The 26,536-nt window shown below is 34.6% G+C and overlaps 1 protein-coding gene across 3 annotated transcripts in view; it reads right to left on the bottom strand.

The window, feature by feature from the left end:
* Positions 1–26,536, bottom strand: part of SGCZ (sarcoglycan zeta) — a 258,244-nt gene that overhangs the window by 48,046 nt on the left and 183,662 nt on the right. For all 3 annotated transcript variants that reach the window (XM_017744653.1, XM_017744654.1, XM_008641436.2), the window contains exon 5: positions 13,624–13,746. In XM_017744653.1, the coding sequence (XP_017600142.1) occupies positions 13,624–13,746 (123 nt within the window). The remainder of the gene's footprint in view (positions 1–13,623; positions 13,747–26,536) is intronic.

Below are 26,536 nucleotides of genomic sequence, written 5' to 3' on the forward strand. Positions count from 1 at the left end.
TTCCGATCTCAGCAGGATACTCCCTCTGCTCCTTTTCTTGTTTTGCATTAAAATTCCATTTAGTATGTATACAACTTTTTCACATTCTTTTTTTGCCTAAATGAAATTGTTCTGAGTTACTGTGAGGTTAGCTGTCAAGAAGGGGGAAAAAAAAAAAAAAGGGTGCTTTCATTAAAACTTCAAGTTCAGAAATTCTAATTGGTCTTCTCTTTCATTGTAAATCTAAATATAAAACAGGGAGGAAAGGCCAAGAATGACAGTGAGAAGAAAAAAGATTGCAACTATAAAAAGCCTGAAAACAGTTCTGACAGCTAAAACATGAAACAAACTTGTTGATAGATACTCTTTCTGCACAGTATGCTTTATCTATTGCATTTTCCCTGCTTCACACTGAGAGTGTAAAAACAGATTTAAAAAGTAGTCCATCATTCGGTAATGCTGCTAAGATAAAAATACCAAAAATAATACAATTGGCTTGCTTGATACAAAAATAAATGCTTTTTAAAAAGCTATCTCCTTTTGATGTTTAATGACAAAAGACTTTCAGATGCAACTACCAATCTCACCTCATGCTTTAAACCATAAATTGGGACATGAATTTTTCAAGTGAACCTAGCATTTGGCTACTTCCAGTATCTTGCTTTGCTTAACTTGGAACCATCTGGGGTCATAGCACAACATCCAAGTACTTTTAAAATTTTCCATGCTGCTGTATCTAGACCTCTGACCAACACAACCCACTTTGCAGACAGTGATGTAGATAAAGGACAGGAAAATACACTAATCCATTGTAAGTGGTGTAAGCTGTAGCACTTGCTGTCATTTCTATCACACTTTATGAATCAGATTCGTTTAGAATGATGATACTTAAGGGAAAAGTCTCTACTTGAGCTAAATGACATTTTGGCATTTGTAAAGTAATAAGGCTGCCTGGAAAAACTGGAAGGCATTTGTCTGTACATGATCGTGCATGTGTGTCTGTGTAATTGTGTGCTCAGATCTACTCTCTAGTAGTGTTTTTCTAACATGCTCACAAAATAAGGTCCAAACATTTTACAAATCCGATAGCTTCAATGACAACAAAGATATATGCTAAAGAACAGTTACCATTAAACTGAATTCTAATGCTTTCTAAGTAGGAATAATCAGATAAACATATCCCACTATAACCATTACTGATATTAATGTTAGGATCAGTGCAAGTGTTCTTCACACACTAAACCAGTAAAATTTGTGTTATTCATATTCAGTTCAGTTAACTATGAATGTAAATGATCAGGAAGCATGGACATGTAGGTCTTAGTGTGGGTACCAGCTACAGTATGATGGGTTTCTGAAAGGAGAGGTCTCTGGTTGCTTTACCTTGCTAAGCTCATTCATTCTATCCCTTCTTGTAGCAAATTGTGCTTATTTATGCAGCTTTCTCATCTTCCCCTCACTGTACCAAATTTTACTCAAAAGTGAAGTTGACAATACATCCCAAAAGCAATTAACCTCTAAAACTGAAGTATGGGAAATATACTGTCCAAAAGGAACTGTATGCAGAAGGAAATGAAGGACAAGAGAATGGTTCTTTTTTATGGTCAAACCCACATTCTTTCTCTTTTCTATTCAGTAAGATGAAGGGATTGATCTCAAACATTATTGTAGAATATCAGTGTGGTTAAATGTGGATGCTCTAGTTTGCCAAAATATGATCAAAACCAGCTACATACGTTGTGTGTTCTTTTGTTCATACAGTTCTACTGTCAGATCAAGATCTTGAGAGCTATTTATTACCTGAGTTTTACAAAGTTCCTCACTGTATGTTTTAGCTTCAATGTTACAACTCACAGGACCCAAATTCAAGCACATATTTAAATTGCTTTGTAGGATTACTGCTGGAGTGTTTAGCTATTGGCCTTGCAAATTCAAACCCTAATGAAAGGCAGTGAACCTCTGAAAAATGAAAAAGTGCTCAAATCAATGAGACAAATAAAATAACGAACCGTGGGTGAGAAAATGAATATTTTAAGTCCAGTAAGTCATTATTAATTTTAGAAAACTAGTGAATTTAAGTATCAATTTAGTTTATTAGTTTAGGGCTCATTCTTGCTTCTATACAAATAAAAGGCAAACCTTACACTGATTTCAAGCTCCACACCACTAGTTCCAGTTGATGTGGGCTGGCAGGAATGGAGAAGAAGCACTGTCTCTTTTATATTTTAATAATGTTGCTATAAAATAAATTTACTAATAAGAATATATGCTATCACCATCTTTTGAAAATAAGTATGGAAAAAAAATTCAGATGATACAAAACTGGGAGGAGCTGTTGACTCCCCTGAGGGTAGAGAGGACCTGCAGAGAGACCTTAAATTAGAGGACTGGGCAATCACCAATCATATGAAGTTCAACAAGGGAAAGTGCCAGATTCTGCACCTGGGTTGGGGCAGTCCTGGATGTACAGACAAACTGGGGAAGGAGAGGCTGCAGAGCAGAGCTGCAGAAAGGGACCTGGGGGTCCTGGTTGATGGCAAGTTGAATATGAGTCAGCAGTGCCCTGGCAGCCAGGAGGGCAACAGTGTCTGGAGTGCATCAGGCACAGCATTGCCAGCCAGGCAAGGGAGGGGATTGTCCCACTCTGCTCTGCACTGGGGCAGCCTCACCTCGAGTGCTGGGGGCAGTTTTTGGGTGCCACAATATAAGACAGACATTAAACTATTAGAGAACATCTAATGGAGTGCCACAAGGATTGTAAAGGGCTTTGAGGGGAAGCCATATAAGCAGTGGCTGAGGTCACTTGGTCTGTTCAGCCTGGAGAAGAGGAGACTGAGGGGAGACCTCATTGCAGTTACAACTTCCTCGTGAAGGTAAGAGGAGGGGTAGACACTGATCTCTTCACTCTTGTCACCAGTGACAGGACTCATGGAAATGGCATGAAGTTGTGTCAGGGGATGTTTAGGTTGGATATCAAAAAAAGGTTTTTCACCCAGCAGGTGGTTGGACACTGGAACCAGCTCCCCAGGGAAGTGGTCACAGCACCAAGCCTGACATAGTTCAAGAAGCATCTCAGGAGCATGGTGTGATTCATGGGGCTGCCCTGTACCGGTTCAGGAGTTGGACTTAATGGTCGTGATGGATCGCTGGCAACTCAGAATATTCTGTCATTCTGTGAAAACAAATCCTGGCATTTTAATTACTTGCACTGTCAACTAAATTCCAAGGATTAACTTTATCTATTTATGAAACAAACTTATTTCTGATGTAAGTCAAAAAACTTGCATTTCAAATCCTATCAAGTCACAAAAAAATTAATCTTGATCAAATCACTGTCATAAATTATTCACTGAAATTCAAACAATTAAATAGAAGAGAAATACTATTTCTTCATGGGTGTTTCAGAACTGGAAAGTCACCCACATCTACTGCTTAACAAACTTCTTAAAAATATTTATTCCTATTCTTAGAAACATGCCTGAGCAATTTGTGTTCAAATCATTTGGACTTAACTAACCAAGTGACCACCAAATTTAGGAATTAAGTTCTAAGAAAGATGTAAGAAGAAGAAAGAAATTAATTCTTTACAGAAAGAGACTAGCTGAAATCTGAGGAAACTGAAAGGGATTTACCAAGAAGGATCCTCACTCTTATTGGGCAAACCCACTTGAAAATCTGCAGGGATTGTTTACAACAGAGGAAAAAGCAGAGTCTATGTTTCTAAGCCTGGAATTATGATCCGGCATAAACACGGGATCACATAGCTCCTGAGGGTCAAGGCAAATTCAATCAGACTAGGGTCAAAACCAATGTGATCATCAGTTTCAAGATCATCGTTGCTAGATTGTTTCTAGTTAGATTTCAAGTAAGAGGAAAGCTTGTTTGCATCCACACAAAATATATTATGAAGATTTACCTTGAGATTCTTGTCTTATGATCAGATCTCAGAAAAAAAGAAGGTTCCCCCCAGAGAAATGCCTGCTGGAAAAAACTGGTTTGGCTGGTAGATGGGAGAATTTTAAATTGAAGTGGTAATACATAAGGAAGTTCCACTGAGTCCAAAAGACTTGTGCTTATCTTAATGACATATTTTGCAAGAAAAAAAAAGTATTCGTGGAGTAAAGGAATAAAGCTACTAACCTACTACCGGTCAAGCTGTGACTGGTGAACTGCCATGTGGAAGGGATAAGGACTCTGAAGGACTTCCCTGGAACAAGCCAGAGCAAAAGTATTAAGTGTATGTGAAGAAGTGCAGACAGCAAAGCTGGTAAATGTCTGTCACGTTTCAGCCTGCCTCTGAAAGCACACGCTGAAAGGTGAAGAGAAATCCAAGAAAGTAGGTGCTAGTTCTATTGCTGTACAAACACTTCTTGCTGGATCCTGTTTGAAAATGCATGCCCTTCCTTCTATAGCAGAGGGATATTCTACGTCTTTCCTAATGTCCCATCATGCTGTGACTTGCTCACTATTTATGGGCAGACTTCAATGCAGACCTCTGCAAAACGGAAAGGAAAAATTTCAAGAAAAAGAAAATTGCTATAATTTTTCGTTTATTTTGTTAAAGAGAAAAAAAGGAATCTTCAATTTAGCTTGAACAAAAACACTTTTATGTTAAAGTCAAAATGAGTGTTTTGTAATTGATAGATTTAATGAGCGGTTAGTAAGAGATCAAAATGGTGCAAATGCATGTACTGATGACTAGTTTTTTGGTCATGCTACCCACATGTTTTTTCATTCTAACCAATGTGTTATAGCTTAAAAAAACCCCTTAAAGAATAAAAATAAAACTACAATGAAGAGGACTATATCTAATATGTTAATAAGAACTAAGATTAGAAAGAAAAAAATTTATTGAATTTATATTAGATAGCTTGTGACCAGACATAAAAAGGAAATATCTCATAACTGCTAAGCCTTATTCCTTTCTGTGATCATTAAGTTCAAAACCAAATCAAGATTAACCACTTCATCTTCTACAGATGATGTAATTAACTCCGAAGTAGAAAATGAAGGAAATTCTACATTCTCTGCAGTTAAAAAATTTCCCTGTTCTTTCATGTCAAAGTTTTGTGTATTTTTTGTTGATTAGTTGGTGTGGGGTGTTTTGTGGGGCTTTTAGGGTTTTTTTTGGTTGGTTGGGGGTGGTTTTTTTATTTGTTTTGTTTGGGTATTATTTTTGGTTTTGGGCTTTTTTAACTGATAGATAGCATTCCTTGTTTTTAAGCAGGTTGTTTCTCAGGGCCTCAAGACTGATATGGTATTCTCTTTGAGATTTTTTCTTCAAGCTACACAGCACCAACCTCTCTCTTCCTCAGAAATAATTATTCTGGACAACTAATCAGTCTCATGGATGTAGGTTCTATCCAGTTGTTTACTGAGCAATGGTACACCAAACAGGACTAAACTCTTTGAAGAGGACCTTGCCAGTGTGGAATAGGTGAGAATATCTGTAGGACCTACTCCTGTTTAGACATTCCAGCTTCATATTTCACTTTCTTGTATCACATGATGCTCTTGACCTTGTGATAAAAATGTTTTCTAGCTCTTTTTCTGGGGATGCTTTTAAGTATTACTTATGATTTCTTTGAGATTTGAAAATTGACCCCTAGAAGTCAATTTGATTTTGTGTTGCTGTTGTCTTTCCCTGTAACTTTGGAGCAGGGGATGTTTTCATTTGAAATAATTTTAAGCTTTCTTTTCACCTTCACATTCTCAGTTCTTCTCCACTAATCACCAACATTTCTCACATTACTTTTTCAGCACTGTCATCCTTACAGTCTATATATCTTTTGTACAATCTTGATATTTTCTTTTTTTTTTTCTTCATAGATGTTTATCTCTGTAGTTAAAAGTCTTTCAAAGTTAAACAAGAGGCCCCCAAATATTTCAAAATGTTGTCACTAGGCCCCATGCATTAGATGATTCTTTTTCTTTATCAAAAGCCTAATCTGTTTCATTTTTTTGGTTTGGTGGTCAACATTACTACATAGGTTATTTGCCCTTTCTTCAATACCCATGAATAAATAATAATTTATTTTAAATCTCAGAGCAGTTATACAGCTTTCAGATGCATCCATTTCTGCCTGGATATTGAGGTTTTTTCTTCATTCTATTTTTGTGAGATAATTTTTGTCACACATAATTTCATGTCTTTCACAGAATATGTGTTGATTTTTTACCACTCCTGGAATTTACCAGAAGTAAATTACTTATTCTGAATTTTTAAGCATTTCTATCTATACTTCTTCAACTTTGTAACACGTACATACTTCTGTACTATCTGAACCTTGAGCAAAGCTACATTGTTATACACTCTTAATTCAAATACAAAGGCTTATATATATATGGATGGTATTTTTCTGAAGCCAAAATGATGGCTTATTATGTTTGTGTCTTAGTGTGCTGAATTTAATGCTGTCAGACACTGTGAAATTTAAACTCATCATTAGCCACAATGAGAATAGGGATTTAAATTCACAATGTAGGCTGAAAGCTGCAGGCCATATTTTTGTGGGTGAAATAATTTTTTTTCTGGAGTTGCTTCTTGTGTGCGAAATTATTTCTAGCCTATAGGAGTCTGCTATGAATAAGCTTTGAAGTGTATTGCAGAGCAGACATTATTGGAATCTACGTTTTTCTCAGCTTTGCCTGCATACCTGCATATCTGCTTTATAAACAGACCTAGGGAAAACAGTAAAGTACAAGATGTTACTGAGGGCGATCTGACTATTCATTCCTCTGAGTAAGGCTTTGTATCAAACTGTGACTGCCATGGACTCAAACAGTACATTCATGTGAGGATTTCTGCTACTTTCCACCTAAATTTAGAGTCAAGATCTTCCTGTTCATTCATGTAAGTTTGTAAAGTATGATGTATGTCATGACAAATGCTTGTATAATCCCACCATGCAGTTTGTGGTAACTAAATACATTAGCTTGTGCTTAAAGTTGGGATAAAAGGTTGTTTACGGTCAGATAAAAATAAAAAAGCCAGTTTGTAGTGGTTTCTAATAGAATTCAGAGAAAATGAAGTGCAGTCCCAACATGTATTATGTGTCTCACAGTAAGAGGTACATCAGTATATTCTTAGTGAAAAGTCAGATGCCTGCAATATCTCCTGAAAATGTAACAGTATTTCCGCTATTCTGAAAGCTTTACAAATTGAAATCCAAATGATTTCATCTTCTAGCACCTAATGAGAATACTGCTCCAGGACAAAGCAAAATATATTTGGCCTGTAGTGTCATCATTATATGGTGAGTATTTGGAACCAAATACTCTTTTTTTAATGAACTGAAATCCTATAGCGTTCTGCAGACTGACCCTTATCTCCAACAGAATTTTTTTTCCAGGTATCAGTAAACCACAAGCACGTTCTTTAAGGCACAAAAAAGGAAAATAGGAATGTTGGCACTCTTTTATGATTCACCTTTCCCTCCTGTGAGTAGCTATATTTTAAAAATAGAGATGGGTCTGGCTGCTGCAATTTAAATGTGCATTTTCAAAACTACAATGCCTGAGGGCATGTGAGTGTCAGACTTAGCTCAGGTTTAAGAGTTAGAATGTTGCTACAAAATCTGAACCCAATTAATACCTGATTCGCGCATCAAAACCTTCTGAATGTTTAGTGTATGTTTTCCAAACAAGCTGTTTTCATTTGATTTAAGATCTAGCTTACTTAATAGTGGGGCAATTTTCCACTGAGCTTTGACCCTTCCATATATCATGTGGATTTGCCTGGTACCATGCAATTCAGGTACTTCGAAGTGGAACTATTTTAAATTGCATCTGTGGACTTTGCACAGTCCTTCAACAGGTAATGTGGAATATGACTGGGAATATAATGCAGACATTGGCAGGTTTTCCTAAAAATATTAATTCTTACATTGGCCACAAATATCTTGGTGTCAAAGGTTTATCCTGAAAATCAGATTCACTCTGTAAGTTTGAACCAGGCTCTGGATTGATACTGCTCTGTACCAGAACAGGGAAAATGGTCTCCACTAGCCTTGAGAAATTGCTGGCTGCATTCTACAAAGGAATAGCTCAGACAAGAACAGAATCAGCTTAAAAAAAAACCCAAACAAACCCTATTTAATAGAATTAAATAGATTACAGCCCAGAAGGAGAGGAAAGGATTAAAATGTGTCTTCTCTTGTAACTGATGCTATCATGAAAAAAAAAGTTGATTATTTAAGGAGAGTATTCAAAAAGTATGGATTATAGAAAGGTTGACTGCCTAGGCAGGAGATTATTTTTTTCTGCCTCTATTTCAAAAGAGTGTTATTTAGCTGCTTGGATTTTTTTTTTTCCCCCTTTCTTTTCCTTTCTTCTGCCTGACTATATGCTGGCTTCTTCTATATCTCAGTCTACAGAACAGCCTAGATGGGTATTTTCCAGTGAAATGGCTGTAGAGGAATTGAACATGTTTTCCTGCTCTGACAGAGCTGTTTGCACATTTGTCTGCTTTCTGGTTTATTCCCTTTTCAGAAAAATTTATTTTACCAAGACTTATTTCACTTTACACATGCTTCTGAGACCAGTTCTTATTTTCCTTGACACATTTTTAAGTGCCAAAAATCAAAATCTTTCCTTTGCCAATAAACTGTTATTATCCTTATGTTGATATATTCCTCCAACAATCTACACAGTCGCCTGCAGGCTGGTGTAAGTACACACTGCTTGGAATATGAGCTGTCTGGATGCATTCTACGCTTAAATAGGAGATATAAATATATTTACGCAATCTCCTGGATAAGAAATTTATTTATTTATTTATTTATTCTCACAATTTGTACCCTATCTATAAAGCTTTCGCTTCATAGACAGCTTGGAGTCAGGTATATATGTGATTGTAATCAGCTCTGTAGTTGCACCACCAGAGTAATGCCCTGACAGGTTGTTCTTTTGCCAAGTTCTTAGACTACCACAATAATATTATCTTTCAGTCAGAGCTCCCATAAAGACAAACCTGGACATTAAGTGCTTTCTTGAGATCTAAATAAACTTATCAGAAACCTTATTCATCACTGGAGTACATATTAATGTACTCATTTTCAGGAAACACAGAAATCCTATATATGTGATGCATTTTTGTTACTGACCGGTGATGGTAAAAGAATTCTGGTTCAGTGTTCAGGATACCAAGAATTTGTCATATCTGCTTAAAGGATTAAACTTTAGTACAACATCAAATATAGTAGTTTTACTGCGGTCAGATAACTTGGCTCCATAAGCCACCTTAAAGTGATTAAATGCTTCCCCTCATCTTATGCCACTTCACTCTCCAAACTCCTGTCTGGAATGACAATCCACCCACTGAATGTGGCAAATCCAAGACCTTCTTTCCCATTCATACTGAAATTCCCCTTCAGTCTCTCAAGGCACTAGATATAAGCCTACTGTAATAACCACATACATCAAATAATAAGTTATTTTTCTGCATTTCAGTACTTGTTATAAATATTTTATTTCTACTTCTCCAACCTAATTTGCAATTCACATATATTTTCTCATAATTCTGTCATATTTCCTTTTTATAGCCATAAGCCATATTTCTATTTTATCATTTTCTTTTAACTACCCTGGAAGACCTTTCTATATTTCAATTACCTGCAGACTCCCAGTTCTGCAACATAATCTTAAAATCAAAACTGAAGGATTGATGCACTCCTCTGCATATTAATTCTGATTATTATTAGAATATTATCAGAATATAAGTATGCTGGAACCTTCTGAAGCTTCCTTGACACATCAAGGCTCTGATCTTTCCTGTAGTGAAATCAATGGCTGATCAAAAGCCATGCTGAATGCACTTACTTCATTTACTTCAGTGTAATGAAAAAGATACTTGCAGCCCTTCACATACGTTTTCCTGACACTGTTTTGCTGTCAAAGTAGATTTGACCTGTGTATATTCTGCTATTAATCTGAGAAAGTTACCAAAGTATGTACTCTATCGTTCTTTTCTGACTTCCATTTTTCTACATAATTGTGCTATTTGACAAGGAAGAAGGCTCTTAGGAAGTCATAATGATCTGCAAATTTTTTATGCCTCTTTTGTTTCTCCTAGAACTGCTAGCAACAAAGTGCAAACCTTTGTACCACTGCAATTCCCCCAGTGAGAACTATTTTTATGTTTGACATATGGGAAAAAAGTGATCTTCAACTAATTACATCAGCTCATACAATACAGACATGAAACTTAATGTATCTTAAAAATTTGTGGTTCCAAAATTTATGAAGCAGTTGAACTCTACAGAACTAAAATCTTGGTAAAACTACAACTCGTGAGTTTTTAAGCAGCTCCTTATTTCTTTTTAGGGGAAAAGTATTACTGATGACATGTTAATGATCGTAATAAAAAAATTCATTTATATCCAGAAAGGACTTCAGGTCCTGTGCTAAAACAGACCATACCACACAGATATGCAGCAATAAGAGATGAAAGAAAATAATCCAGCAATTAATAAAATAGTAGGAAACAAAATTAATTAGATTTCCTTAGAGGTAAGAAATATTTTCCGAACAATTTAGACTGGGTTATTTAGAAAAAAATGATACAACTGATTTGCTACATCCAGAAAACATAATTGGATGTGACTGCAGAACAGCAATGGCTTCTGATGGAAGACCTATCTCATTTAATTGGCAAATGTCTTTTTGCTTTGCCTTTTTTAATCATGATTAATAAACATAAAATGCCATATGTGCACGTATAACTTATATAGAAGCTATGTAAACCTGGAACAAAACAAATTACACTATAATTTTTATGGGTCTTGGAAGGGTCAGAGATATAATCATGATATTATATTAATCATACTAAAGAATGTTATAGAAAAGTGAGGGAGTTATATAGACCAAAAGAACATGTAGGAGACAACATGAGAGTTAAATTGCTGTCTTTTCTCCTTCAAAATCATAGGGAGAGAAATATGCTTTTCAAAAAGCAAAATGATTGTATAATTTGGATAGAAAATTTTGAGTTGAATGGGAAAAAAGAGAGTTTCTGTTAATGAGAATTTAGCCTTAACTAAGAAAGCCACCTCAGAAGACAAGGGAGAAAAAAAACCATTTACATTGTCAAAAAAAGTAGGTGTAGTTTGACTAAAACTAGGTGAGTTACACATTCCTTTGTCCTTATACAGCTGCTAATTATGAGTTTGGCTTAAGAAAAAAGAAAAAGACAAAAAATACTAACAGCCATCCATTGAAGGTTTTTATACAACTTTCTTTCATAGCATTGTCTCAGAAAAATATACGCTGACCTAGGGATTCTTAATCTTTCTCAAAAGTTCTCTGGCAGGATAAAGCTGCCTCATGATATGTGCTTGTACTGTCATGAACAAGGTTGACCAGTACAGTTCTGCTACAAGAGTATCTTACAGAGATCATATTCCAGTCAAAAGAAAAATGAAATAAAAGCAAAGGGAAGCAAACTTTGAATTACAATTTAAGTAAGAGAAGTCAAAATCAAATAGATACTCTAGTTCTGTAGCTGCAGAGAGAGAGAGAAGAAGACTCTGTGATGCTATAGATGCTGTCCATTGGAATATCAGAGTGAATATAAGAGATGGAGAAAGGCGCCTGTGAACCCACCAGAAGATGAGTTTATCGCTACTTGTTTCCCCAGTTCTTTAGCAATATGTTCACTTCATCAAGCCTTTCTCTTTCCTCCCTCCAAAGCTCTCTGATACAAAGCAAAATCTGAACACTTTTTCTTCTTTCCTTGAGTAATAAAGTAGAAAAGAGCTGATACAGTTAAAAGAAAAAGCAAAACTAGCAATGGAAGAATAAGAAGTTAAAACGAAACCAGCCAATTGCCTAGTTTTAAAGTGAGACACTCTTAATATAGAAATATATAACTGCAATATCGCTAAACCAAAAAGTACTACTTCTGATCCCATATTTTTCTTATCTGGGAAACAAACTGATGCCGGGATTACTACCCTGTCTCTACTATACCCTTTTCCTTGGAATAGGCTGCCTATAAAAAAATTTACAAATAAAAATGTTACAAAAAATAATCAGTGAGAAGCTGTCAACTTAATCTTTCAAGTTTTTATTAATCAACAATTTCATAGACTGACTTATGATAGATTGCTTTTAAAAGCTGAGCATTAAAAAACATTCTTCTGAATGGAGAAAAAATCATATACAAAAAAATCCCATATTACCATGGTAGTCTATCAATGCCCATGGACATACTTTGAAAATTAATTACCAAAATAAATCATTTATTGGACCCATTCACAGTGAAGTGTTTCCAAATAGACATTATTGATTGCTACAGAAGAAAATAAAATCATTTCTTTCTAGTACCATCCTTAAAAAAATACATGTGAGAGCTTTATCTCCAAATAAGCACATCTTATTTTTCTTGTTTTATATTCAACTTTTGTTTTATTTCTTCTTCTATAATTCCTTTCCTATATTCACCCCAAGGCACCATGATAATAAAAACACAAGCTTGAGAAAAATAAACAAAAGAAAAAAATTCTGGTTGATGTTTGACATTATGATTTCCTGCCAGGTTTCATCAGTCATATCATGCCATGTGGAGTAATACAGTCTGATTGGTGCTGCTCACAGGGACTCATCACTTTTCATCTGTTTGCTGAAGAATTTAAAGATATCACACAACCTTTGGATAAAATTAATTCTTATGGTGCCGAATGTTTGATTAAAAAATAATGATCATTATATCTAAAACTTATGATTGCATTTTTCAGTGGCGGGGAATCTAATTCTTCGTGCCATTTGCACGATGTTTTATTTTTTAACTTATGATAGATGCTTTGAAATCTTCTGTGTCAATTATACGTTTAAGATTAATTTTGTCAGCATTTAGTATTATGACCAAGTTTGAGCCTTAGCAGGATTCAGTATGATTCTCTTTTTCCACATTATGTATGATGGGGCCCTGCTTTCCTGAAGATTGCTAAACACCACACTGCCCATGGAAAGCAATGAATTCTTTGTTTTGCTTTCCTTCTGTGTGTAACTTTTGCTTTACCTAATGAACTGTCTTTATCGCCACCCATGAGGTTTTTTTTTGTTTTCACCCTTCCAATTCTCTCCCCCACCCACACTGGTGGAGAAGGGAACCAGCAGTAGTGTAAAGCTTTATTGCTGGCTGTGGTGAAACCATAACAGTAACCTATAATTCATTATAAGCTAATATAGCCAAGTCAAGGCATGGTTTTTCAGCTGAGCCTCATGAAATAAAGCAGAATACATACCCTTAATTCATGTGGAAAGTAGACTTGATATTTTGTATACAGAAATAACAAAGGTCACCATATGTAACAATAGTTTTTATCGTTTTGAAGGAGCATTACCTAAACAAATGGCACACATACCACAAAACAATGCTTAATGGTGACATATAAAAGCCAAAACAGTGGTAAGTGTGATTTGTACCACAGTTGATCCTGCAGAGTTCAAATTAAATTCTAACTTTAGAGGAATTGATATTTAGATTATGCAGTATCTTTTGGTTGATCAATCAATCACTGATAATGAGAAGACTTTTTTTTCTCCAGTGGATTAAAATTTTTAGAAGATTGATAGTTTAATTACTACTAAAGATATTAAAATATATATGTTTACATCAATTTAGAAACTTTAATATTACCATACCTGTTACTTTCAGTCTGTCAGCTCCGATGACAATCTCATCTTCATCTGCAGAAAACAATACTTTTCCACTGCCACTTGCTCTCACTTCAAATCTCTTACACTGAGCTTCCACAGCATCAGCTCCTGAAACCAAGGAAGTGATTGTTACATCTAAGATATTTTGTAAGAATTAATCATTGGCATTCATGGAATATCCAAAACATATTGAATACATGATGCTTTACTAAAATATTTGGCTTTCTGTAAGCCTGATAGATAATATGCTTTATAAAATACTGTTAAAATAATTTACAGAAATAACTTTGAAAACATCTATTTCAACATTACGTGGAAATCAACAGTAAACTTTAGAATGTACTTAAGCACTGAGATCTTGAAATGCCAATTCAGACAGAGCTTTCTGGGTTTTCTTCAGTTTAAATTGCAGTTTCTTGCCAATGAAAAAATAAAGATAATGCATGACCTTATTCCATTAAGACACACAAATCAACACAGCAGAAAGGGTTGTTTTCATTCAGTTCTACTACAAACTTAGACAACAGAATAACAAAAAAAACCACAACAAAGCACCAAAACAAACAAAAAACATGAACTAAAATATCACAATTTATGTTGTATTTTATGAAATAATATTCCCAAATGTCCCAAAGCTCAAAAACCCTAAAATAATTCTGAAATTGTACAGATAGATGGAATTGATCTAACTGCAGTAAAGAAAGTCTGCAGATATTGAGACTTTTAAATTTACTATGCTTTTCAATTTACAGGTCTTATCCTTACTCTTCAGTGTTTTGTCTACTAAATTGTTTCCGAAACTTTTATTTTATTAACAAGTGAAAGCAAACATCTCTTCTGAAAATGGTTTTGAAAAGCAAGGAACTGCATATGGCACAACCAGATATAAGGCAAGGTGCACTATTTCAGGGAATAATTATCTGAAATTTTCTCTTTGATCTCTGATTAGTTTTGTAATGCATTACTGGAATCAATCTATATGGGTAAAAATTATGGGGAGGGCATTGTGGACAAAGAAATTAATGTATGTTATCTCAGTTTAACAGCCTGGTTTATAAGGTTGTGCAAAACTTCTGCCTCCATAATATGAAAGATTTTAGTTCAATATGCAAATTCATGGTATCAAAATATATAATAAGGAATATAAAAACTGTGATAATGAATTTTGGTCAAGGAATTGCCTTAGCAGCCCATAATTTGCAGAATCAATTTCAGCAAATCATATCTGCTTGAATAATGCATACTTCAGTCCAGAGAATCACAGAAGAAAATCTATCTTCTAAATTCTGTTTGGAAAGGTAATTTCTATCAAACACATGACTATAAGAAAAGCTGCTTAGCTTTGCTACTCCTTACTGTACTACTGATCTACTTCATACTAGACATGGAGTTGTCTCTGCTAACAGTTTTAATCAGGTTCAAGGGATGTCCATGACAAACTCTTTTCTCATCTTGTGTTCAGGAAAACTATTTATTTGTAAATTCAGTTGTATAATTCTCAATTAAATTATTATGTTTCTGTGAAATTCCTTTGTGTAATCAAAACAACTCCTCCTACTTTCGGATGAACTTATGTTTGTAATGTAAAAAACTTCTGGCTGTTTTAATTCACGAAGGAAAAAAATATGAAAAGGAATTATCAAAATACTTGTGATGATGCATTTTGTTGAATTTAGACATGTCGATTCTGTAAATGTTTCTCCACAGCTGAAATTTTTTAAAAATATGTTAATTAGGCTTTGTTTTGAAAAAATACAAAATCATTGTAAAAACACAGGTGCAGATTTCAGGTAATCTAATGTTAGCCATGGGATAAATGCTCTATCTCTCAAACATTTCAGAATGCTCACTGAAAAAAGGTGTAGCAAGCCTAACAGTCCATCAGGTAATTGTAATCACAATATATATTCATAAATCTCTCTCTAATGCAATTCATCCATTACCCCTAAATACTTTCCAAAGGTGGGTGATGTCCTTGATAGTGGTGCCCTGCAGACATACGTGAATTATTTGTTTAAAGTGCCATCAATTACCTAGTGATGCATGTTACCAATACAATTGCATAGGATGCTCTATTCTTTTGCACTGTAGTCAGTCTGTGGGACATGGATGACGCTTCTGGCAGCTTCTCAGAGAAGCCACCCGTGTAACTGTACCCTCCCCAAACTACCTGAACCTTCCCATGCAAACCAAATGCAGGAAGTTGGGGATGCCCTTATCCTGCAACCATACTTATGGTTCAGAAAACCAAAGGATAATTGCAAATAACTTAATACTAAATAGTTTCATCTTTATGTAAGAGCTGATGATAGCTTAGCCACCTAAAAGTAAGTGGCATTGTAAATACTGTGACGTTGATAATTTACACCCATCAAAGTTGTTAGCTCTGTAAGGAAGAGAAATTAACAGAAAATGTGTCAGAAATCAAAAAGAGAGAAGACCTGACACATTCTTACTCATTATATATCACTGTAAGTGACATATCATGTTTCAATAACTGTTTTTTAAAACTTATGATGCATTTAGTATAATATAGGTTTTTATGAAAAATTACTTAACAATGATCTAGAACTTTGACTAAGAAATGCATGTATTTTAGATGTTCAGCATGTGTGCTGCTTCAGAATCACATTGCACAAAAGCACACATAGAATTCAGCTAGTCCAAAGTATCATCACAGGAAGTAAATAAATTTTAATGCTAAAATAAATGGGCTTTTACTTCATGTTGCAATCAGGACTTAGTAATTGGTGTTCCTTGCTTACTGCTGAAATGGTAGCTAGTGTATTCAAGGTACCTGAGAGAGTAGTAAAAAACATAACACATGTTAAATCTGTCTCTTTGACATAGAACCAGGTGAGAATGTTATAAAACAGGTTTTGAAAAGTTAAGCTGCCTACAGAGTAATCAATGCTATCAAAATGGAATTCTGTTTCATTGCATTTTCATTTCCCAGTTGAAATAGGAGCAAGCAGTTGCATTTACAATGTATTTGGGTATTATCTTCTTAGTTGTAAAGCAAATTGCTCTGTTCCAAAAACACTCCACAAACACGCACATCTCATAAAATGTCTGAATCTTTAACAGCACTACTAACAAAAACAATGCATCAAGTCTTAGAATATCATGCATGAACAAAGGAAATATTTTGAATTTCTAATCTCAAACTTGTAGAGCAATCACTATTTTCAGCAAATCATATCTGCTTGAATAATGCATACTTCAGTCCAGAGAATCACAGAAGAAAATCTATCTTCTAAATTCTGTTTGGAAAGGTAATTTCTATCAAACACATGACTATAAGAAAAGCTGCTTAGCTTTGCTACTCCTTACTGTACTACTGATCTACTTCATACTAGACATGGAGTTGTCTCTGTCAACAGTTTTAATCAGGTTCAAGGGATGTCCATGACAAACTCTTTTCTCATCTTGTGTTCAGGAAAACTATTTATTTGTAAATTCAGTTGTATAATTCTCAATTAAATTATTATGTTTCTGTGAAATTCCTTTCATTTAAAGTATATAGATGAAAAATATATGTTTCATATTCATACATACATGGCATGTAATGATGGTTTATAACACATGCTTGTTGCACAGCAGTTGTATAATTGAAACTATCATTAAACCAGCTACATTTAAAATGGTTCAAAGCCTAAAATTGTTCATTTTAACTATAATGAAGTTGCATTAAATGAAAATGTTGGGCAGTACACACAATAAAAATACAGAAAATAATGGTTCTTTAATCTGGATTAACAGTACTAGAGAATAAATTTCAAAACAAGAACTGTACTGTTTTGAATTTGTAGAGATTTTGACTTACTCATTAAGAAATGTCATAGTAACAACATGAAGAATGTGTGTTCTAACATTTTGCATTTTAAAGTCAATGATGACTTACAGTCATTATGATTCAGAAATACTAACTAGAAACACTATTAGGTATGATAATAAATAGTAACAAGAACTTGCCATCTTACAAGGTTTAGACATGACTACAAACACTAGCAGCTGTGTCTGATTTCTCCATCACCTTCCATGTCCACCCACCACACAAAAAATTCAGACACAGAAAAAGATAAAAAATCAACAACCTTAAATTAAATATAGGGATTAGAATTCAAATGAAATTACTACAGATTGATCCTTGTAAATAGTAAACATAATAAAGTTCAATATATTTTCTTCTGGTTCTTCAATGAAAGATGGGTTATTTAAAATTTATTACATGCTGAGTTTATCTGGATGACAAAGTTACTTTTATGAGAATGTGTTGATGCTTCTGAGATTGGAGATAAAAGAGATAAAGCATTTTTAATGAAGATTCAACACTCATCTGTGTCTAAAATCAATATTTGTGAAGTGTATACCTAGATAACTTTTTTTTAATATTCATAGGAATGTTAGACATTATGGTTTTTTTTACTACCAGAGATCACAAAAAAATTTCAGTGAATGCAAGAGCAATAATGCAAATGAAGGATTCATACCAGCTGAATAGAAGCATTGAGGAATCAAAGATTCACAGCAATCAGAACATATTCTGTGTTTCGTTTGCTGAGGAAGGGAAGGGACCACCTTCATTATATCTAAAAAGCATGAAAGTAGAAGGTAAAAAACCCCTTAGCTTAGTTTGTCAATAGTTGATGACCATGCTGAAGAGATGTCAGAAAGCTACTGCTTCTAGGAGAGGTTGGTCTTTAAGGTTTCCTAGTCTGAATGATTCTCTACTCAGACAAGGGAAGCTGGAGCAAGTGCTAGGTCAGAAGAAGCAAAGCACACATTTGTTACCCTTTTTGAGAGCAAACAATAACAGCTGTCGACAAAAATTATTAGCATAGGAATAAGCCACACATTATAATAAGAGGAAACTCAGTAGAACCATCTGAATCAGGCAGGACACTTCCTTCATCATAATCCACAGACCCACTAATATCCAAGAAAGATTAGTGGTGTTACAGGTTTAAGACTTTGTCAAATGAAAATTCTCCCCTCTCAGGTAGATTTCACTTCTAGGAACTTCATAGAATCATAGAATCATTATGGTTATAAAAGACCTCTAAGATCATCAAGTCCAGCCTTAACCTGACACTGTCGAGTCCACCATTTATATGGTATATCATTTTCACTGAAAAACACATCTGAAATATTGCCTGTCACCTCTGCAATGGATACAATACCTCTTTCCTGCAGTCTGTCTTCCTGGTGCATCTTGACAGTGGAACTATGAAAATAGTACATAGAAGTTGGATAAAAATTGCAGCAGACAGCACTCTCCATGCTACTTCTGCATGAGGCCACAACAGCTCAAGAGCAATTCTGCGCTTTTCCTCCTACTATTCCTAACATATGGTATTTTCCATGAGACTCAGAAACTACATGGCTGAACAGACCTTTGGTCTGATTAGATACAGCTGTTCATAATTTCATCAGCTATGAGCAATACACATGGGTGAATGAAAGTAAAATGTGATTCTTTACTTCTTGAAGGTTGTTTGAGCTTTAAGTCAACACATTTATTTTGCTTCTGTAATGGTTAAAAGGATGTGCATTGTCTGTAATTTTAGCTACAACTTTTTAATTGCTTATATGGGTCCCTAGATAAGAAAGCCAAGCAAGACACAGGAAGATATGTCAGGCACCAAAATGTATCTGTAGGAATTCACACTGTATGTTTTGCTCTACTTATAATCCCATTAAGTTTAATTTACTCAAAACATGATCTAGATTCTTGAACTGTGGCTTGTGGCAAGATGACTTTTCTATTGGACTAATTTTTCTCATAATACTATAGACACATTATAAACATAAACAAATAATATATAATAAACATATTAATAATATATGTGGCTATATGTAAACAGATATTTTACATTTAAACTAGATTATTAAATAAAGTATTTTAAAATATAAAGTAAATAGTAGGTTAAATTATAAATAAATATATATTTTTTATTATCAGATCTATTACATTATCTTTCCTATGCATGTTTTCCTTTATTGTCCAGGAATCTTTCTTTGTGAGATCAATAAATAGCCACAATATGTTAAATTTTTCTTGTAGTTGCATTTATCAACTTAGCTTTCATTGACAAGCTCAAAAGTCCAGCTCAAGCAGCTGTATTATTTATAACTCTAACATATTTTGTGTACTACAAGATGTGAATGGGAGTAGAAAGCTTATCAATTTTTCTTACTCATGATGAATGCAATCTGAATATTACTAAATCCTAAGAGAATTTTACAAGTTTTCAGCCTTATCCTTAACCTTGTCATTTCTAGCTTTCTGTGATGTGATTGGTTTTTACAACATAAATAATTTAGAAAGCTGATCCTACACCTTTTGGAATCTGAGTCTTATTGAAGCAGTCTGGGCACCACTTTTCCATACAAAATTAGTGGGAATATTTCCACTGTCTCTGTTAGCTGAGCTAGGCTGTAAGTCTATAGTTATGCTGTTTGGTCACTACATGTTTTATGAAAATACAGTTGCTTCTAAGTAACTGCACATTCAACTGGTGAGAAATGAGTTAAAAAAAGACAGAACAGTTCATAGTGAGACACATGACTACCTGCTGTACTTGATGAACACCACATTCAAATCAAACAGCAAGAGCATGTGGAAATAGTAAGGGGACTATGAAATGTCTTCATTAGATAGAGGAAACTCAAAGACAAAACAGGACTGTTGAATTTCTCCTTGGGAAATAGAACATCTCGCAGATCATAAGGTCAATCATTCCTTGCTAAACCTGTTACTGTTTATCATTATATATTTCCTTTAGGTCAGACTTTTAGCCAGACTCCTCCATTAAATGTTCTACCAATTTACCAGAAATTCTACTGAAAAGTGACTGATGTATAAATCTCTACATCTCTGCTTTGTTCTTAAAAACAGATCTGATGTTTGACCTATCTGCACCTTTTGACACCTCATCTCTCATCTGCATGCTGTCTGAAATACGTGCTAGTACTGCAAGGACCTTTATGCATCCTGCTTTATCATTCTGAGGTAACTGGACTGAAAATGAAATTGGATGAAGTGAAATACATTCATGTAATCCAATGGTTCCTTACCTTCCCTCTTACTCATTTTATCCTGTGACCTTTTTAAGCAACTGTTGTGGATCTTACTTTGTTAAGATTTAGAAACTAAAGCATTTCAGTTTTGTCTTTCTTGCTTGTAACATTCTCTGTAAGCATTAGACAGTTATTCTGAGATTTTTTTCTACCCTCCAGACATATTGAACATTTTTTTGTGTTTTATTAATATAAATTAAAAGCTAGCAAATATTTTTGCTCATATTCACAGAATCACAGAATCATTCAGGTTGGAAAGACCTCCAAAATCATGGAGTCCAACCTTTGACCAATCTCCACCTTGCCAATATATTCTTTATGTACCCTTGTTATTAAGAGGTTAGCTTTGCATCTTCCTTTTTTTTCCCCCCAACTTTATTAAAAAAATTGTTCTTCCAAATGCTTTTGGCAGTTTCCCATGGACTTCAAATAAAATGTGTTGTGACTCAAAAATATTTTATAATATTGCTCACAATGTAGTGAATTAGACCATTATAATGTTTCTGAATGCAAATCAAAATTTTTGAGATAAAGAATTTAATTAATCACACTTTGAGAGAGAAGACTGAAACAAAAGATATGAACTACCAGAGTACTTAGAAGCTTTCTTGAAAAAGAAATGTTAAAGAACCCCTATTTTACATTTTTATATTCATTCAATACTGCTAGCTACTCTATAAGGAAGACTAAAAAAGTCTATTTTTTACAAACTGTTTCTCTGATTATCTGCTTTAGCTAGAGAGTAAAAATATCCTGAAGCTATCTATGCAAAAGGTCTTACCATTTCATATAACTACACTTTAACTGAGAAAGATTTAATGAAAGAATGTACAAAATACTAAAAGATACACGACTCATTTACAAGGCTACCACTTGGTACTAATGGGTAGAAAAACAAGAGAAAAAAATATAACGTGATGACCAGAAAATGATAGTTTTAAACCATTCTGCTGCTTGGCAGATCAGTGAAATTCATTTCCAGGTTTCTGAGCAACTAGCCTCCACTATGATGATGGCACAAGATGATGAGGGCTTAACCCAGCTCTCAGGATTTCTGCATTATCCATTTAGGGAATTACTTGTCTCCTTGCCCTTGACAGTGGGACAAGGGCCAGAAAGCTGCAGAAGCAGGATAAAAGCATATTTGGTCTCTTAGCTTCTGGAAGTGTCTCTTTTGATTAAGGTTCTCAGTGGAGTTCATTGTTGACTTGTAACACATAAGATGCAATTCAATTCACTGATGAAGACATCTACCTCGGCTGGTTACCCAGCTGACACTGAAATTCTGTATCTTTGTGATTTGAACCACTGCCAGATTGTCTACCTTTGAAATACCCTACTTATGGAGGCTATGTTGATACCCTTGGGAAATCTGAAGTGACCCTAAAAGAACGTATGATTCTGTATCTGGAAAGAAGTACAATCTAGATGCAGATGGATGTACAAATTCAGAGACAAGACCTGCAGCATAGGTGGAATTTTCATCTGGACCAGCTGAAAGCCTTCGCATCGGAAGTATGGCAAGCCAACCAGAATCGCTTAGCTAGAGAAAAATAGGTGTGCTAAATTAGCACCTGGCTTCTTATTCTGTACAGGAAACAAAATGGGTAGGAGGCGCCTTGGTAATATGTATGATAAAAGAGCAACAAAACAACTTCTACAACCAAAATACATGTTTAGAATAACACAAAAGCAAAATCATGAAGTTTTGGAACTCTAATGTTGTAATAACTTATTTTAAAGGCAAGGTAGTCCTTAATTTTTATTTGGAAAAAAATGCTCACTCTGTATTATTTTGATCTCTAACTCATGTTAGCGATTCAGTGAGTGATAACTATTCCCAGTGACTAATTAATTTCAGATTTATGGAGTGCTTTTTTTCACAGGAAGAAATCTAGTCAAAATTTAAAAATATTCAGCTAGTCATTAATTCAATGCCATCTGTTCATAATTCAGTTACAGCTGCAATATTTATCACTCTAAGAATAGCCTAAGGAAAAAGAAGTTATTTTCAGACATATATTTATGTACTAAAGAAATTTTTTTAATCCGTAATGAATATACCTTTAAATATCCTGTACGTGCTTGAGACAAATTACATCAAGACAGCTTTGCCCATCTACAAACGGCACAATTAAACATATCTAGTATTGGCATAATATGGAACTTGAAACTCATGTTCTAAATGGAGGTAAAAAAAAGGCAAATAAACTAATTCGTTTATAAACAAGCACAAAAAAGCAGCAGTGTTCTAGCTGTGGTTATTAATTGCTATTTTCCAATGTATTTTTAAAGTTACAGCATTACACTGAAGTTGGTTTTGGAAATTTCTATTTTTATAGGACTTGGAGCAGCGCAATAAATAGAAATTTAACTTCAATATTAATGTTTTTAGAACACAATACTAGTTGCAACATAACACTGAGATGCAATTTCTGATATTCTAAAGATATGTGAGGGGATATTCCATAAAACTGATTTTTTTTTTTTTTTTTTTTTTTTTTTTTTTTTTTTTTTTTATATTATTTCTCTAATAAAAATAAAAAAAGCTATCTAAGAGGTTCACAATTTCATATGAACAAATAATTTTCATGGGCAAACACAAATGTTTCCAAGCCTGACTATTCACTTGAAAGAATCTCTTTCACAAACAGAAACAGGCTAATTTCCCATAGAGCCTCAATAACGAAACTGATAGAACTCAGACTTTTTAAAGATAACTTAGCTGAAGAGAGAATCTAAGTCTACAATCAAATTACTTCCTATCCCTAGGTTTGACAAATCTCTTTGCTGTTATTTCAACACCTTTAAAACATCTGCATGCTGTTGAATTTCTACATCTAAGTGTTCTCTGCAACTCTGAAATAAAGGAGAACACAAGAAAGATCTCACTGCTCTTCTCTTTCTTTTAAACTATGTTTTTGTATTTAATCAAGTTAAAATAGGTTTCTCACTTTTTGCCCCTATTTTCTCCTTCACCCCTTAGAACAATATATTCCTGACAATATTAGTGAGCTGTCTGAACATCAGGGAAAAGAGGGGTAAAAATAAAATCTTAATGTCCTGTCAGAGACTTGCTAAAAGTCCAGATGTTGTGGGTAATTTAATAATGCTTAGCGCCCAGCAGCAGCCTTGTGAATGTCACAGTGCATGCACAGCAGCTGTTTTTGAAGTTAAATGAAGTATTAGCTTTAGATAGAGCTAAAGACAAAGAATTAGAGCCATCTTTTGAAGATTTATGCTGCATCCTTCAAACCCACTCCTATACCTCTAAAACCTACTTATATACCTCTGAATAACACCATTTCTTTGACTCTTGGGATGTCTCTCCTACAAAAGGAAATCACTTCTCCTTCCCTGCTCTGAACATTTGGGTAGTAGCTACGTTGCCTGTACTGGCCAACAGGATGTGGGTAACAGCAGCAGGACAGATGGCACTGGATTAATGTTTAAACACTAACACTTCTGCACACCACCATGAAAACACTAATTACCTCTTCCCACTCAGACTCTACCTCAACAGTTAAATCAATCAACTGCTTGTAGTTCCAGGTCCTCTGATATGTCATGAGGTTGGGTTGGGTGGGATGGGAAGGGGATAAAATATTTGAGAATTAAAACAGAATATCTTTTTCTCCTATTTTTCAGTGCCAATTTTCTAGAAAGAGTGGAAAGGTCCAGACTTGTATTTAAACTACATATAAGGAGCCTATAAGCACCAAGGTAAGCAGAGGACTGCAGTACCACTGCCAAATAGCTATTGATAATTGAAACCTATTTCATTATGTGTCCAGAATCACTACAGATGCTCTGGGGTAAAAGTTAGCATTGAGATGAAATACTAAGGCAGCGAGCTGAGGCTCATACCAAGTAGATTGGACACTGCTCTGCATAGTCACTGCTGTAATCCTGCTCCCCCTCCATAACTCCTGCCTGGAAAACACTGATTTAGTGCTCCCTTTCATCCTTTTCATATCACCTCTAAAGTGACAGTGGCTAGAGACCATTGTGCTTTCATGAGAAAAAGAGACTTGTGGTGGCTTCTTTTTGAAGGCCGCCCTGGAAGAAGCCAGCACGTCACCAGTCCAGGTGTTCCTGCCAGCACCACATCAAAAATAAGGTACTGGACCTTAAAATTCCCTCCAAATTTAGATCATGAACAAACAAGGAAAGGAAATTAGCTGCATGTATTTTATCTATGGTACCAAAAAAAAATCAGACTATTTATTAAAGTACAAAGTATGTTTTTCTTTTTGTCTGTCAGTTACAGACAGAAATGATGCTTTCCACGTTAGATCAAAACAACTTCAGATATGAACTAACATGAGCTGTACCTTGTATCTGAGGTAGAAATAGTCTTCCTGAGCTCAGACTGAGGGAAAGAAAAAGAAAAGAAGAAAAGCTGGATCAAGACTCAAATGGAAAAAACTTTTAGAGTCTGAAGAAGGTAGAAAGTAGAAAAAAACACACTGAGTGCAGAAATAAGGGGAAGAGGTCTTAAGACCCCAGCTCTGGAAGTACTGAAGTTATTAGTTTTAAGATTCAAAGAAGACTACATATAACACACTACTGAGGATGATAAAACTTGAAGCAAGGAATCACATCCACTGCATCGACCTTTTTGGATAAGCTCTTTAATACCAACAATGCACAAGCACTCTCTCTCCACTGAAATAACCATGCGGAAATTGCACAGAATTCAATTACTGTCCTACTGCTGCTTGCAGTTGTGCTTATTCATAGAGAACTTTTAATTCTGGGCATATCAACTGATGTGATATGCTCTTGTATTTTAGGAAGGAGGTATCAGGCTAAATAATGGCCATACCTACCAGAAAGAATTACCACTTGGTCCTAATAACTGACAGAGAAATATCTTACTACTCTATTTTTACAGCACAGTTTTCATGTAGCAATTCATGTGGCAATTCATGTGGCAATGAGGGAGACTTAAGATATATTTTACACAAAGAGTATTTCAAATATTAAACAGCAATGTAGTGTTATGTCTGCATATAACATACAATAAGATCATCATAACAATATGAAAGATATTGCTTAAAAATTGAAAAATGTACCTAATTTATCAGAAGTACTGTGTAAAGCATCTCTCTCTTTCAAAGAGATCTTGTTAACCAAGCACAAACTGGATTGAAAATTGTTGACATAGTATATTTAATAATTTTATGAGTTAGTTCTGTAATGGATGTGTAAAAAATAATACTATTTTTCAATCCAGTTAATGCAAGGGCTTTGTCACCAGGGCATGTTTGCCATAGCTGAATTTCAAATGCACATATGAAGATTAACACAGAAAATGATGCAACCAATTTACAAGTGAAATAGTAACAAAAATTAGAAAAAAATTGCCTGCCTCTTGATGCTGAATCAAAACAAACAAATCCTGATGCTTTTTATCATTTCTAAATTACTTGAACAGAGAATTGCAAGAGAAATATGGATGAATTTCAAATAAATTACAATGTTAATTTTTTCAGGATTAGTTTGGCAGACCCATCAAAGTGCTGGCAAATAGGTCAAAGTTTTGACCTATTTTTTTGACCAGTTTTCAGAGAGCTTCACATTTTCCTAATTCTGCACTTCAAGATAATTAATTAATGGGAGTGGATTCTCAAGATCGTTTAGCCAAAGTCATTAAGGGTATATATATTAGGTGAACTCCTATCATAAAACCTGTTACAGCACAGATGGTTTGTAAAAAGACTTTTCCATGGATTAGACAGACAGAAATGGAGGGAACATCACGTTGCCCTGTAAATTGTGAGAAGAGATGAGACTGAGATTCCAGCTGGAC

The sequence above is a fragment of the Corvus brachyrhynchos genome, unplaced genomic scaffold (assembly GCF_000691975.1).
Source record: "Corvus brachyrhynchos isolate BGI_N302 unplaced genomic scaffold, ASM69197v1 scaffold17, whole genome shotgun sequence".
Classification (NCBI taxonomy): Eukaryota; Metazoa; Chordata; class Aves; order Passeriformes; family Corvidae; genus Corvus; species Corvus brachyrhynchos.